The 15,195-nt window shown below is 30.5% G+C and overlaps 2 protein-coding genes across 3 annotated transcripts; both read left to right on the plus strand.

The window, feature by feature from the left end:
- The first annotated feature begins 8,834 nt into the window (after positions 1 to 8,834).
- LOC129874687 (proline dehydrogenase 2, mitochondrial-like) lies at positions 8,835 to 11,680 on the plus strand. 2 transcript variants are annotated; one of them, XM_055950011.1, is made up of 4 exons: positions 8,835 to 9,459; positions 10,139 to 10,787; positions 10,885 to 11,125; positions 11,220 to 11,680. In XM_055950011.1, exons 1-4 carry the CDS (start codon positions 8,902 to 8,904, stop codon positions 11,257 to 11,259), a joined length of 1,488 nt encoding a protein of 495 aa, XP_055805986.1. In that variant the 5' UTR covers positions 8,835 to 8,901; the 3' UTR covers positions 11,260 to 11,680. The 2 variants fall into 2 exon arrangements, with proteins under 2 accessions (XP_055805986.1, XP_055805987.1); XM_055950012.1 differs by having other exon boundaries at positions 10,142 to 10,787.
- Positions 11,681 to 12,779: 1,099 nt separating this feature from the next.
- LOC129873037 (proline dehydrogenase 2, mitochondrial-like) lies at positions 12,780 to 15,195 on the plus strand. The gene is made up of 4 exons (XM_055948026.1): positions 12,780 to 13,436; positions 13,669 to 14,314; positions 14,394 to 14,634; positions 14,709 to 15,195. Exons 1-4 carry the CDS (start codon positions 12,864 to 12,866, stop codon positions 14,746 to 14,748), a joined length of 1,500 nt encoding a protein of 499 aa, XP_055804001.1. The 5' UTR covers positions 12,780 to 12,863; the 3' UTR covers positions 14,749 to 15,195.

Genomic DNA, 15,195 nt, shown 5'->3' on the forward strand with positions numbered 1-15,195 from the left:
GGTGGTACGTAGTTATGCGACAAGAGACTTTATATAAGGACCCCATATTTCGAGTTCCACCTCAAGTCCACATTCACTGCTAAGTCAAATCTCACAGAATACATACATAGCATAGAATCATAATTTCATATATCATAGTCATGATCATAGGTTTGAAATTATGGAGTAGCTCATTTTCATAACATACTTGTAATGTGAGAATTGTCATTTCATCATTACAATCATACTTGCATAATTTATATAGTTAGGCCTTAGGTAACCACATAGGACCTAAGTCACCTTATTTCATAACTTGCATGAAAATCATCATTCGAAACATACTTATAGTCCATGATCATAATTGAAATACATAATCATAATTCATACTTAGAAATTCATGATCATAGCTTATACTTGAAATTAGAGTAAGACATGAATGCATGATCAATTTACTTGAAAATCATGAAATTGACTTGAAAACATGCATGATCATGAACTTTATATCAACCCATACATAATTCATATAGATAATATCATTTGGAAGTATAATTGAAAATACTCATAATTTACATCATGAACCCTAAAAATCAATATAGGAGAATTCTTGGAAAACTCTTCAATTCAATGCAATAACCATCAATTTATATCAAAATAAACTCATAATTATAATTTGAATCATAATTAATGCAATTGGACTAGAGATCATAAAACCCATAAAATACCATACTTTAATTTGATAGAAAACTTGAGAAATTGATTGGGCTTCATGGATGAAAGAATCCATGAATCAATACCCACATATCTTAAGTGAGAACACCAAATAATTTGAAAGAACTTGAGAGTTTTGATGGAGAGCTTGAGTGAATTTACTTGAAGTCTTCAATGGAGTCCTTGAGAGTCTTTTGTAGAGAGAAAAATATTTGAGTAGGTGAGTTGTAGAAGAATGAATAAAATTAGAGGTTTAAGTTAATTTATAGAGTTGAATTAGGTCCTAAAAACGTCTAGGTTCATTAGCTAACAATTTGGAAAAAGTCTAAAACGCCCTTAAATCCAACTCGGCCAGAAAGCCCTTACCAGGTCCGCGACGCGGACTTGTCGCGGACCTTTCTGTTTTGTGCAGTTTCTTAAGAAATCTATCTTTCGATCTACGGGTTCTAAAAATTCATCGAAATTATTTTCCTGCAGGCTTTGACCCCCTGATCGATATTCCGAACTCAGATTTTTCAAAAAGATTAAGGATAATGCGTTACATGAGCGGCCTAATTTCAAGGCATTCTTAAGGCACTTGTGAGCATTTTTGTGGGATGTTACAAAAATAGATTCATTATCCGATCCGACTCATCTCTTTTTATCTATCTACACTATATTAAAAGAATAAGACCCTTAAAATGTTGATTGAACTTTTTGCCCTTCATTAAAAGATTCCGCTTTAGACAAAATCTTCTTTTCACTATTGCCTTTAAAAATTAAGTTTTTATTGTTTCGAACATCTTTTAGTTAGGTTTAATAGTCTCTTCTTTTTTCATTTTTTTGTTAGTAAAATTGTTACAATTTAAAACTTCCAAGATAAGTAGGACTCGTGTGTATTTTAAAAAATTAATAAGAGAAGGAATTGGAACTTGAAGTCCACAAGCTTTAAAAACAAAATATTGCAAGTTCTCATTAGGAAATTAAAGTTATTCTATTTAAATTTAGGAGTCTATATTTTTTATAAAACTTTTACATATTAATTCTTTTGAGAATTTACATTACGAATGTTTTGGATGCTTTGTACTTCTTTTACGTTTAGGGAGTTCTATATATTGGTTAAAACAATAAAGAAAAAAATTTAATAGGAGAATAAGTAGGAAACTTATTAGTACTAAACTTTTCATATTTTTACCCCTTCACTATTTGTAATAGATAAGAACTTTTAATATTTAGTACTTTAAAATTTACTATTTTTTTCTTTTTAATCTTTTCTTATTTGAATTACATTAACTAGATTTTTTCTTTCTTAAATCTTTTCTTATTCGAATTATTAAAAATCCTAATATTTAAGACTTTAAAATCAATTATCATTTTATTAACTTATTGTAATTTTGGTATCAGTATTCTACCTGTATTTAAAGTTCAAGAGTTGTACAATTCTAGATGGAAAAGTAACTTTCGTACTCACCCATTTTAAACCCTTAGATTTTACTTTTTTTGATAAGGAAGAATGACCATGCGTTTTCATACATGCTCTCAAGCCAAATTCATAAAAGCGTATTTTTCTTGTTCGAGTTAACAAGGATTGTTTTTTGCCAATCTCTAAAGTATGATCGTGCAGAGCATACCAAATCATGCAATATAAGAAAGAAGAGATATGTATTCTCATGGCTATTAATTTGATTAGACAGGAATATGTTGTTGCCTCACATGTCAATGAAGCTAATTATACTTGAGACACCATTATTGTTGGATTGCACACCTATTAATATTTACGCTACTGCATGCTGGTGATCGATCATAAAGAAAACATTGTCATAAACAAATTGATGATTTGAAGGAATATGACAATGAAGATCTGAAATTATGTTGATATAGAAGGTAAATTCTCAAATGATATTACAACCTACTTGTTCATAAGTTTAATTGGTAATATCACTAATTGATTATTTACATTAATCTATCGAGTGTCATATAATTAGTTAAAACAATAATTTTTTTTATCAAATATGAGTACAACTTTATTTACAACATTATTAGTTATTTTACTGTTGGAGTAGTTATTTATCTCAATTAATATGAAAAATTTAATTGTACGAGAATTATAACTATTATATTTTGATGTAAACTTTTTAATTTACGAGTAATTTGTCGATGAAGTTCGTAATCAAACTTAATTTTTCTCTATAATGTTTGTTATCAAATGAGGTACGCGTCTTGATCATATTTATCTATACTATATTAAAAGCATGAATGTCATTAAAATGTTGATTGAAAGACTATTCTTTAGACAATATCGCATTTTCCTATCTTTCCAAATTATTATTATTTTAACTTTATAATATTTAAAATTATGGAGTCCTAATATATGTGGTAAGAAGAAAATACATGGTAAGTAGTATTAAACGAATTAATAATTAAGAAATTCTAAAATATATGATAACAATAATCAAAAAAATATGGTAAGAGAAAAATATTAAGTATTGAATAGATCAGATAACGTGATTTGCACTTTTTTTAATTGATTCCCAACTTTTATTTTAGTTAAACACTAATCATGATAATTAGGGAGTATTTGGTGTCAATAAATATATTCTATCCTTACTAATTTAAAATTAACTATTTTGACAAAGTAAACAACAATAGAATTCTAACACTTAATGCCATTATTTTTAACAAAGTAAACAATATTAAGAGTCCTAACACTATCATATAGGTGTCGATCTTATTCATAACACTACAATGATTTCTATTTTTGGCAAGATAATAACTAATAACTTTCAAATTAACCACTTTTGTCCATTCCAAATTTCAAATTATGATCAATCACCTCCGCTAAGAGATATTCTAATTTTTAATAAATTCTAATAAGGGATACAATCTATATATATTCCTTATAAAGATCGAATTTTAATTTTACATGTGATTTGAAATATAATTGTCTTTATATATATATATATATATATATTTTTTATTATTTTTATTTTTATTTTTCTCGAAGAATCCAAATTCAAAAGCGGTTCATGGGCAAAAATTTTGTGCCACTACTTATTATTTTTGTATTATTTTCTATGGATTTCTTTACTACTTATTTCATTTTCTTATTATTTTTGATATGCTTTACTTGAGTGGAAAGTCTAACTCAAACAACTTCTCTATCTTCACCGGATAAGAATAAAATTACTTTTTAAAAAAAAATTATGTTCTCAATGATATGAGTTATAAGCTTAATAATACACTGAACTAGTTCCAAAAAATGTCCAAACACTAATATTAATTTTCGCCCTTCCTCCTTATTACCCAAACGATTCTCAAGTATTCATATTTTCACTCTCCTCTTTTATTCCGAAAAAGTGCCCTAACATTTTGGATATGATGCTACTTACTTTGTTATATATATTGGAAAAGAACTCCTTTGGATGTGGTTGCATTGGAACATATTAAGGAAAAAGGATTATGAACAATAAATATTAAAGGTTTCTCGTACACAAGAAATTTGAGTTTGCAACAAAATAAATAAATAAATTTAAGGTGTGGTCTATGATGCCACTGTCTTTATTAGACGGTGAATGGTGGCATGATTAAAATATGTAATTCCACTTCTTGCTACTGGCTATTTAGTAGTGATTAATTAGGCTCTTCTACCATAATCTATTATGTGACGCCTATAAAGACTGTGACAAAATTAAGATATGTATTTCCATTTCTTTCTAGTTGCTAATTATGTTTTGCTAGTGGCTAATTAATTAAGCTCTTCTTTGATTATATATTATGCTTAATTATTTCACATCTTACATCCTACAGCATTGTCCATAGTTTTCTTTCCTTTTTCTTTTCCTTTGGTAGGTGTAGAGATTTATGTGTACTTTTTTTTTTGTTAATTCAAAAAAAAATTATGTATTAGTTGAAATAAAGCAAACTACCAATACTTCTATCTGTACACGTTTTCAACACCATAAATTGGAAGCTTTTAAAAGAGTTAACTATATGCAATATAATATAATTAATTAAATATTTTTGGGTTTCATAACTCACTGGTCCTTTGAGGAAAATTAGAAGTTCTCAAGAAATATCTCCAGCAATTAATTGTTGCTTAACAGAGTGGTCTTCGTGAATTTGTCAAATCACATGATTACTGATCTTCTCCTGAAATATCCCTTCAAGTTGTTATTTTGCTTCTACAAAGTTGAACAATATAAATTTTGATCAACATTGCGTGATGTATTTTTTTTTATCATATTAATATAACAAAAATTGAGAAAATTTAGCAGTTTTCATAAAAAAAAAACGTGATAAGTAAAAGTGAGCCGAGGAAATGATAAATTAAATACATACAAGTCAACTTAACATGTCATGTTGTCCCAAATTTCTTATACACTTGGTTTCAATGTGTACTTACGACCAAACGTTGTCTTTGACTCACCTACACGATAACTTTCTTTGTTAGATCGATCTTATCATGGACTAAAATTAATTTCAACGGTTGAAAGCATTACTCTCACCGACTTTTCAAAGAAATTAAAAGTGGTGATTAATTTTTCTCTATATTTCTCAATTAAAACAGCGATTATAATTTGGATGAGAACGAGATTCACATGAAGAATTGTATATACGTTACTATTTATAGAGTTAAATCCTTTTAAACAAATCTTCATTTAATTAATTTCCTAGTCGAAATATCTTCTTTTTGTTAAATTACTGACGTTTTCATTAATTATTTCTTATTTTTCAATAAATGTTTAAATTTGCATGTTTGTTGTATATATTTTGATCAAAAAGAATCTTAACTTTGAATAATTTAACCAAGACAAGTAAACAACTTTAGCTAGGAAACTTGATCGGTATATGCTTCTCCTCAAATATGGATATTCTGCCAACAATATATATATATCATATGTTATTTTTCTTATTTATTTATTTTGCTAATTACTGACGTGTATCCACGTTTTTTTTTCTTAATGTAAGAATAATGTGCAAGTTGTTGTATTATTTTAATCAAGGTTATCTTATCTTTGGATAATTATATTGAACGAAGACAATTTTGAGAAAGTCGGTGTATTTGTTTGCCGCCGACAACAATAATTTATGTCATGTCTTGTTGTTAAGTAAGATTGAAGTTTTGGTTTTAGCGTCTAAGTTTGTAACTTATACGTTGAATCACATTAATTATCAGATTAAGGAAACAGATGAAGATTAACTAAGTATTTCAATTTTATATATATGCCTCGACAGAGAAAAAGAAATTCATTTTGCTATAAATTTAGTTAACGTTCTAATTTAAGTACTTACTTTTGTATAAACGCAATGTTCGTAAAAAAGGTGTATACAACTTAATATTAATTACCCGTAACACTTGTTTACTTATAATAATTACATTATTCCCTAAAAATATTTAACTTTTGAATGATGACTTCGCAACTGAGCTTCATATACTCCTTTCAAAAGAGATTTAACTTGGGAGATGGTCTCTCTCCTTCCATGTTCAAGATGCTTTTCATTGACTAGAATTAAAAAAATAATAGATATCACTATAACAAAAATAACTTTTAGCAGTAATAAATATACACATTAATAAAGAGTGTTAAAATCTTTATCAACATTAATTAATTGTCATTGAATTTAATATGTTATAGATTTTAAGAGCATAATCAAAGAGTGCTAAAATATAATTGTCACCAGTAAATATCTCTAGAAAAAATATTTATCGATAATTAAACTACTGTAATTAACTAATTATTGCTAAGTTCATTTTTGTGTAGTGTATGTTTGCTTAGAAGGAGGATGGGGTAGAATTATGGACTTGTGAATACTCTACTACAAGAATATTATGACAACAAGAATGGCTAATAAACATAAGGATTAGTTCTCTAACCAATAATCTATTGCTTTCCAATAACACTATTCTTCTAATATACAAATTAAAAGAAACATAAGTTTTGAAATGTTATAGGAAAAATATGAAAGTATGTAATAGGTCTATTTCTAGTATTCCCTATTTCCCTCCGTTTCCTTTTTATTTATCAAGTGTACAACTTTTCATTATAAGTATTTACTTTAGCAAATCGAGGGAGAATTAATTATTATTTTTTCAATTTGTCATTTTCACTAAATTATTATTTTTCAAACTAATTAGAGTACTAATAGTTAAATTTAAATTTTAAAATACTATAAATTAGGTTATTAATTAGGTACAATGTACTACGTAGTAATCATTGTCGTACTATTTTAAGAAAGGGTCCATTTCTTTAATTAGTGATTGGTTTTGGTTATTTTACGCACATGATTAGTGGTCCAAATTTCAATAGTAGTACAATTTAAGGGATTCATATCTCACCAAAAGTTGTGGCCAGGAAAGGGGGAAAAAAAAGAGCAAATCTGGAAATACGTAAAAAATAGTGTCTTTCCCCTCATCAGTTTTTCCCCCCAAAAAAATGGCAAATGATCTGTATAAATTATAATAAGATGCAAAGTTAAACAAACTATCAACTTCATTTTCTACGGTTTGACCTAGATAAGGAAAATATGATCCCATAAAGCAAAAAATGCATTTGAGACGTAAAGGATCTGTTTGTACAAAGAAAATGTATATTCGATGCAATGTATGCAGTAAATATAATTAATTTTAACTATAAGAATTGATAAAACAATTAAAAAGCTCTGCAACTTTGTTAAGATTTTTTTTGTATGAAACGATATATATTGTTTAGGTACATTTTTAGCAAGCAACACTCTCCACTTTAGGACTTGTAAAAAATTGTTCAGTTACTTAAATCTACTTAGCTATTTCAGTTTTATAAAGTCGGTACTGAGTGCATGATGGATGTCAAATTTGTTATATTTTGTTAGGCATTCATATTTATACAATTCAACTAATATTTTTTGGAAAACTTACCGAATTACAAACCTTATATTTCTATATTTTCAATTATTCCCTACAATTTGTAAAAATTTCAAAAATCCGTCTTCTGATACATACGAATGACGCTGATACATCGCGATTTGATACATAAGTTTTTTTTATTATACATCGCTAGTTCATACAAACCAAACACACAATTTGTATCAGTAAAACATATTTTTGTTGTGTTCATCATATATTAGGTGTTATAAGTTGATTCATAATTTTTATTGATATTACAATGTTTGATTTGTATCAACTAGCGATGTATCATAAAAAAGACTTATGTATCAAATCGCGATGTATCAGCGTCATTCGTATGTATCAGAAATTTAGAAAAAAAAATTCAAGTATTTACCAAAAAAATCAAAATAAATTATAATTAAGTTTTTTTCACTATGGGATTTAAGTAATCATCCCTAATACACATAAAAGGGCTTTATAAAGACGTTGCATCTTGGAATATATAAATTAAAAAATTATTGATTAAAGAATATAAAGAGTAAAACATATTTCCCAAGAAATAACAATTTTTTCCTGAAATAAAGTTGTACTAGTTAGGAATTACTTAGGTATTAATTTACTTAATACATCATTATCGCACTATTTAAAGGAAGAATCTTTTCTTTGATTAGTGTATATTTCTTGCTAAATATTGGCCTTCTCATAGACCAATATACAAAATTAGAGGGATTCAAATTTCACCCAACCCATAGGCCCTACACATAGGTGTGTCCACGTAAGGAAATAAATAACAAAACGTAAATAAGAAAAAAGAAAAAAGTATCTCTTCCTTATAAATAATTAAAAAAAATAATACATTCCACGTGGCCGTAGGGACCAATCCGACACACTACTGATTGTACAAATTTTATCCTTTTCTTGATACACGGGGAATGACGCTAATGCCACGCCGAACGTAGTGACGGCTGTATCCAACCATTCATCAGCACACTAAATTCCACTTGCACTAACCGCGCGTAAATCCCACATACGGTTCTTATTACAGTTACTATTCGCGAGTGTATTTCCCTACATTCACTCTTATGGAAATCCAATCGCGGTAGAATCTGGATCACGTGTTTGAAGGGATCTTGATATCAAAATTTTATTAAGAAAAGGAAAATTCATAAAACGTTGGAAGAACAAAAAAAAGTAAAAGAAGAAATTACATTACTATTTACATTCGGAAAAGGAAAAGGAAAAGGAAAAGTATCCTAAATCAAACTTGACTTCGTCAAATGAAACTCTATAAATATCCATACAGCTTTTGAAACGTTACATATTCTTAGAGACAAAACAAATAAAAATATTGTCAATTTTATTTCAGTTTCATGGCAAACAAAGTCGTATGTTCAAAGGTTTTTCGTGACCTCCGTTGTATTGCTCGGTGTCTAAACACGGCTCCGACTGTCCCACCGATGAATTTCACCGGCAACTATGGTTCTACGAATTTAACAACACCGACATTACAACCCACAGACAAAATATTAGTCGATCCTGAGAAAAAAGTGATCAATTTTGATGATGTTAAGGAGTTGTTTACGGGTGTGTCCACCTCAAAATTGATTAAATCATCGCTGACACTTCAAATGGCATCGATCGAGTCTATGGTTGACCTAGGGGTGTGGGTAATGAATTCTAAGTTCATGCACATTCCAATATTTAGGGAGTTAATTCTAGGATTTGTTAAAAGAACATTTTATGAACATTTTTGTGCTGGAAAAGACTTGACAGAAGTACGAAGCACGGTTAGTAAGTTGTCAAAAGTTGGTTTAAAAGGCATGCTTGATTATGGGGTGGAACATGCCACTGATAATGAGTCTTGTGATCAAAGTATGAAGGTTTTTCTTCAGACAGCCGAAATGACCAAGTCACTTCCATCCTCATCTGTAAGATCAAATTCCTACTAATATTGGTTATTATTATTTTTTCTAGTTTTAATTCGGACTAATTCTATGTGAAAATTCTGAAGTCATAGACGTTTTGGAAAAAGCTAGAAAGAAGAACACTACGAAAAAGATAATTCAACAAATTGCAAAGACAAATCCACAGAGTTTATTAGATCATGGCTGACGTCTGATCCAACAGAGCGTGTCTATTGCGTGGAATTTAAATTTTAAAAAATAACTTTTTCCTCCAAGTTACGTATATTTCTGTTTGAATAACCATATCCCTAAGTTTTTTTCCATGACTTTTCAACAAAAGGCATACAGATTTACTATTATACAAAAAAAAATTGCTTAAATGTTTTTGAAAAAAAAAAGAGAAGAAGATTAAATCCTAGTAAGAGTGCGTAGATTTCCCAAAAAAAAAATGGTAGGGTGAAAATAGATGGAACTAAATAAATACAACAGACAGAAAAAATCAAGATCATAAAATAGACATTATTTTTTGTGTGTTCATTGCTTGATGATCACAATTTTAAATGTGTCTTGTTTTATTTTGTCATAAAATTTTGTATATTGTTAGAACAACCTGATTTCTAACATGTACGATTAAATTTTTTTAAGTATCTCTTTAACAAAAGACAGATTTGTTTTATACTAATTAGTGTGTATTGTTATGAAGCAGGTCAGTTTTGTTGTAGTAAAGGTAACTGCAATTTGTACACCAAAGCTACTCAAAAGAATGAGTGATTTACTGAGATGGGAACAGAAAGATCCTTCATTCAATCTCCCATGGAAGGAAAAGACACTTCCACTTTTCGCGGAATCGAGCCCTTTTTATCACACTTTGAATAAACCAGAGCCTCTAATGGTCGATGAAGAGCGTGATCTACAATTAGCTCATGATAGACTAATGAAAATTTGCAAGAAATGCTTGGATCTTGATGTTGAATTACTAATTGATGCCGAAGATACAGCAATTCAACCTGCAATCGATTACTTTGCATACTCTGCAGCGATTAAGTACCACAAAGACGATCACCCTTTGATATTTGGAACAATTCAAGCTTACCTGAAAGACTCAAAGGAACGTATGATGATCGCGAAAAAGGCTGCAGGGAAAATGGGAGTTCCTATGGGGTTTAAACTTGTAAGAGGTGCTTATATGTCAAGTGAAAATGAATTGGCTTCAAGTTTAGGTTTCAAGTCTCCAATTCACGATAACATTCAACAAACACATAATTGCTTCAATTCTTGCGCGGAGTTTATGCTTGATGAAATTTCTAATGGCTCTGGAGCAGTTGTTCTAGCAACTCATAACATTGAGTCAGGTAAATTTTGCAACAATATATTTTTATTTATTTAATTATATAGTAGTATTCAATATGTCAACTTACGCATTAGATGTTTTGAATTTTTGATAAATAGGTAAACTTGCTGCATCCAAGGCTATAGATTTAGGGATCAGAAAGGATAGTCCAAAGCTCCAATTTGCTCAACTATATGGTATGGCAGAAGGGCTTTCATTTGGGCTGAGAAATGCAGGATTTCAAGTGAGTAAGTATTTACCATTTGGACCAGTAGAGCAAGTTATGCCTTACCTTATAAGAAGAGCCGAAGAAAATAGAGGTCTGTTGTCTTCATCAGCCTTCGACAGGCAACTCATGAGGTAATTAAACATTAGTAAAAATTCGGGAAAACAAAATAATAGATATGTTTTTACTCAAATATTTTGTTAATTTTGTTTATATGATTGTTTGCAGGAAGGAGTTAATCAGGAGATTTGATGTGGCGACTTCATGATTTTTGAGAATTAATGGAAGTGTATATGCATATAACTAGTGCTACGAATAAAGCAAGGAGGCGTATATGAGTTTGTAACAGAGCAATTGACGCTCAAAAATCCTTAATTGATGATTATTTTTTTGTGTTAACGTGATTAAAAATCTGTCAGCAATTACTGTAAATAATTCAATGATGTGGTAGACATGAATTTAATTGGAATCAATTTTTTAAATCGAGACCTTATCAAGGAGAGACGTGCCACTAAATATTTGCCAACGTTTTTGACTTCGAATAACAAGAAAAGTGAAGTGGGGCAAGCAATGGAATGCATAGATAGCCCTGTTAACAAAGAGCTACCAGTTGTTATAGCTAGTGCCTTGTCCACTACTATTTTTCTTTATCTTTTTCTAGTACTAGTATGGAAGTTTATTACATCTTTTGTGGTTGGTTTTTCTTAATATAAATCAAAGTCGCCGTTAGTCAATAAAAATAAACTTAACTCGAAGTTATAACGGTTAGTGTTGATTTAGTTTCAACTATTAACAACGTGAAAAAAATAATAATATTTTTTTAATATTACAATAATAATACACTTGATATAATTTTACGATCCACAAATAAGATCCGATATTTACGTAATATTATTCCACTTCAAGAAGGTAGTTAGGTTGTTGCATCTCTACCAAAATAAGTTCACTTCTAGTGTCTTCCTTAATGGTTTTAAAATAAAAAATAAAAAAATCTACCAACTTTAGTCATGAGGGTTAACAAATCAAATTTGCCTATACAATAAAATTTCAAATGGGTCAGTAATTGCAGCCACGTGAATTTGAAAAGTCTGTTTTACAACTTGCCAAGAATCTTGGCCCAATATTATGATTATGACATAACGATTCCTCAACCCGTAATACGCCATACGAAAAGTCCTTTCTACCGAATCTCATGATTATGAAGGCGGAGATTCAGATTCCTTGACCCCACATTTTTTTTTATGCTTTCCGAGTGTACCTCTAATTGTTGAATAAAATAATTGAAAATTTAGGCATACAAAACGCTAAAATCATATTTGTTGACTAGTAAAAGTAGGTTATTGAAATTGCATTAAGTGGTATTTAAATTCCATTAAGAGGACTTAACACACTAGAAGAAGAAGAATATTTTCAAACAAGTGGGCTAAAGAATTGGAAATTAATTCAAATTGGTGGGGTCAAAAAGGGTAAGACAAGTTGTAGACCGAAGTGTCCAAGAAACTAGGACATATTGGGAGGATTTAATTATAATTTATAACAATTTGAGGTACAAAAAAAGACGGTATCCAAGACAAGTGGAACAACAAATTACCGTGACAGCTAAGATACAGAAAGTTAACCGTGAAATACACATGGTGGTACTAACCATCTACAGTGATACATCGTCAGTAACAACACAGCATCTACTCAGCATGATTTAAATATTTTCTAAAATTGCCGTATTTTAAGTTATCAGTTTAACAAAATAAAACAACCCTCCTCCTCTATAAATACCATGCATTTCCTACAAACTTTACATATTCATTTGAGAGAGAATTAAAAAAGAAAATTACAACACAAAAAAAAAATTCATCATCCGCCGCCCACCGTTGCATGGCCAACAAAGTTTTTTGTCCGAAACTCCTTAAGAACCTCGGATTTCATGTCCGCCGTTTAAACTCAGCTCCGTCTCCCCTTTCCGCCGTCCCCCCGTTAAATTTCACTGGCAATTTTAACGCCGTTCCAAATTTGGTGGAACCCGCATCACAGATTAACACAAATCACCACCACCATTATAACAACAACATTATCAATTTCGATGATGTTAAGGAGCTTTTCTACGGCGTTCCGACCACGAAACTGATTAGATCATCGATGACGTTACAAATGGCTGCGATTGAGCCAATGGTTGATTTGGGTATGTGGATAATGAATTCTAAACTTATGGAAATGCCTATTTTTAGGGAGATTATGCTTGGATTTGTTAAAAATACATTTTATGAACATTTTTGTGCTGGTAAAGACTTAACGGAAGTCCGACGGACCGTTACGAATCTCTCTGATTCTGGTTTAAAATCCATGCTTGATTATGGGGTGGAACATGCCACAGATAATGAATCTTGTGAACAGAGTACGACGGCGTTTATTCAAACGATTGAATCAACGAGTTCACTTCCGGAATCTTCTGTAAGAATCAATCTTCTTATGATTTAATTTAATGTTTATTAATTAATAATAATATTCTATTTCTGAAAAGGAATGATCTTGCTCTGTATATTTTTTTAATCCTTTTTTTCAAAGATTCTGTTTTGTATTATCTAATTCTTCCAAAATTCTTGGATCTCTATATTATAAATTTCAATATTTTGTCAATGAAATTTGGAGGATCTCTGAAAAAGGTTTAATTTTTGTGAAACAGGCTAGCTTTGTAGTAGCTAAGATAACAGCAATTTGTACACCAAGGCTTCTCAAAAGAATGAGTGATTTGTTGAGATGGGAACAGAAAGATCCATCATTCAATCTTCCATGGAAGCAAGAGACGCTTCCACTTTTCGCCGAATCGAGCCCTGTTTATCACACTTGGAGAAAACCAGAGCCTCTAACGGTAGAGGAAGAGCGTGATCTCCAATTAGCTCATGAAAGACTTAAGAAAATTTGCGAGAAATGTTTGGAACATGATGTTCCTTTACTAATTGATGCGGAAGATACAACTATTCAACCCGCAATCGATTACTTTGCGTATTCTGCAGCAATTAAGTACCACAAAAATGATCACCCTTTGATATTCGGAACAATTCAAGCTTATTTGAAAGACGCTAAGGAACGAATGGTTATCGCGAAAAAGGCTGCAGAGAAAATGGGTGTTCCCATGGGATTTAAGCTTGTGAGGGGTGCTTATATGTGTAGTGAAAAAGAATTGGCTTCTACTTTAGGATTCAAGTCTCCCATTCACGATAGCATTGAGCAAACACATGCTTGTTTCAATTCGTGTGCGGAGTTTATGATTGAAGAGATTGCTAATGGCTCTGGTGCAGTTGTTCTTGCTACTCATAATATAGAGTCAGGTAACAATCCGAACAAAAAATTGATCTTGTATGTTTATGTTTGATGAAATATTTTACTAATGTGTTTTGTAATAAATAGGAAAACTTGCTGCAACTAAAGCTATAGATTTGGGAATGAAAAATGAGAGGCAAAATCTCCAGTTTGCTCAGCTATATGGTATGGCAGATGGTCTTTCTTTTGGGCTGAGAAATGCAGGATTTCAAGTGAGCAAGTACTTGCCATTTGGTCCTGTAGAGCAGATTATGCACTATCTTATGAGGCGTGCTGAAGAAAACAGAGGCATGTTATCTACATCGGCTTTCGACAGGCAACTCATGAGGTAAACATCGCCGGAAAATTTACTTATTTATACTAGAATGTGTTCTTAATTTGATTTTGATAATGTGTTTGCAGGAAGGAATTGAGCAGGAGGCTTGAATTTGCAAGTTCTTGAATTCATATTGAGAATGGAAGTCTATATTAGTAAGTAAGAATAATAAGCGAGGAAACATCCCCAACTATTGTAAATAATTCAATGATGTGAAGGCAAAAAATGATGATGATAAAGAAGATCAAGCAACCATGGACGGGAAAAATGCACAAGGAGCAAGTCAGTTTATCTCCTTGTGTTTTTGAAAAATAAAAATGTACATATTTATTTTAGGCCCACTTGTTGTATCTCTCTCCATGTGGTGCTATTTTAGGTTCTATCCTATTATTATAATGTAGTAACACCTTAAGTTGTTATATTTGGCATCTTATTATTATTAGAAATAGAAATGGAAGAAGGTACTCCCATAGTGGAGCCGAAATGTTGAAATTACAAAGACTGTGTCTGTTTCTCTCTCTCTCTGTATCGAGACATTATTATAAAATAAATCAGATTTACTGGCCTTGATTA

This window comes from Solanum dulcamara, chromosome 11 (assembly GCF_947179165.1).
Source record: "Solanum dulcamara chromosome 11, daSolDulc1.2, whole genome shotgun sequence".
NCBI classification, from domain to species: domain Eukaryota; kingdom Viridiplantae; phylum Streptophyta; class Magnoliopsida; order Solanales; family Solanaceae; genus Solanum; species Solanum dulcamara.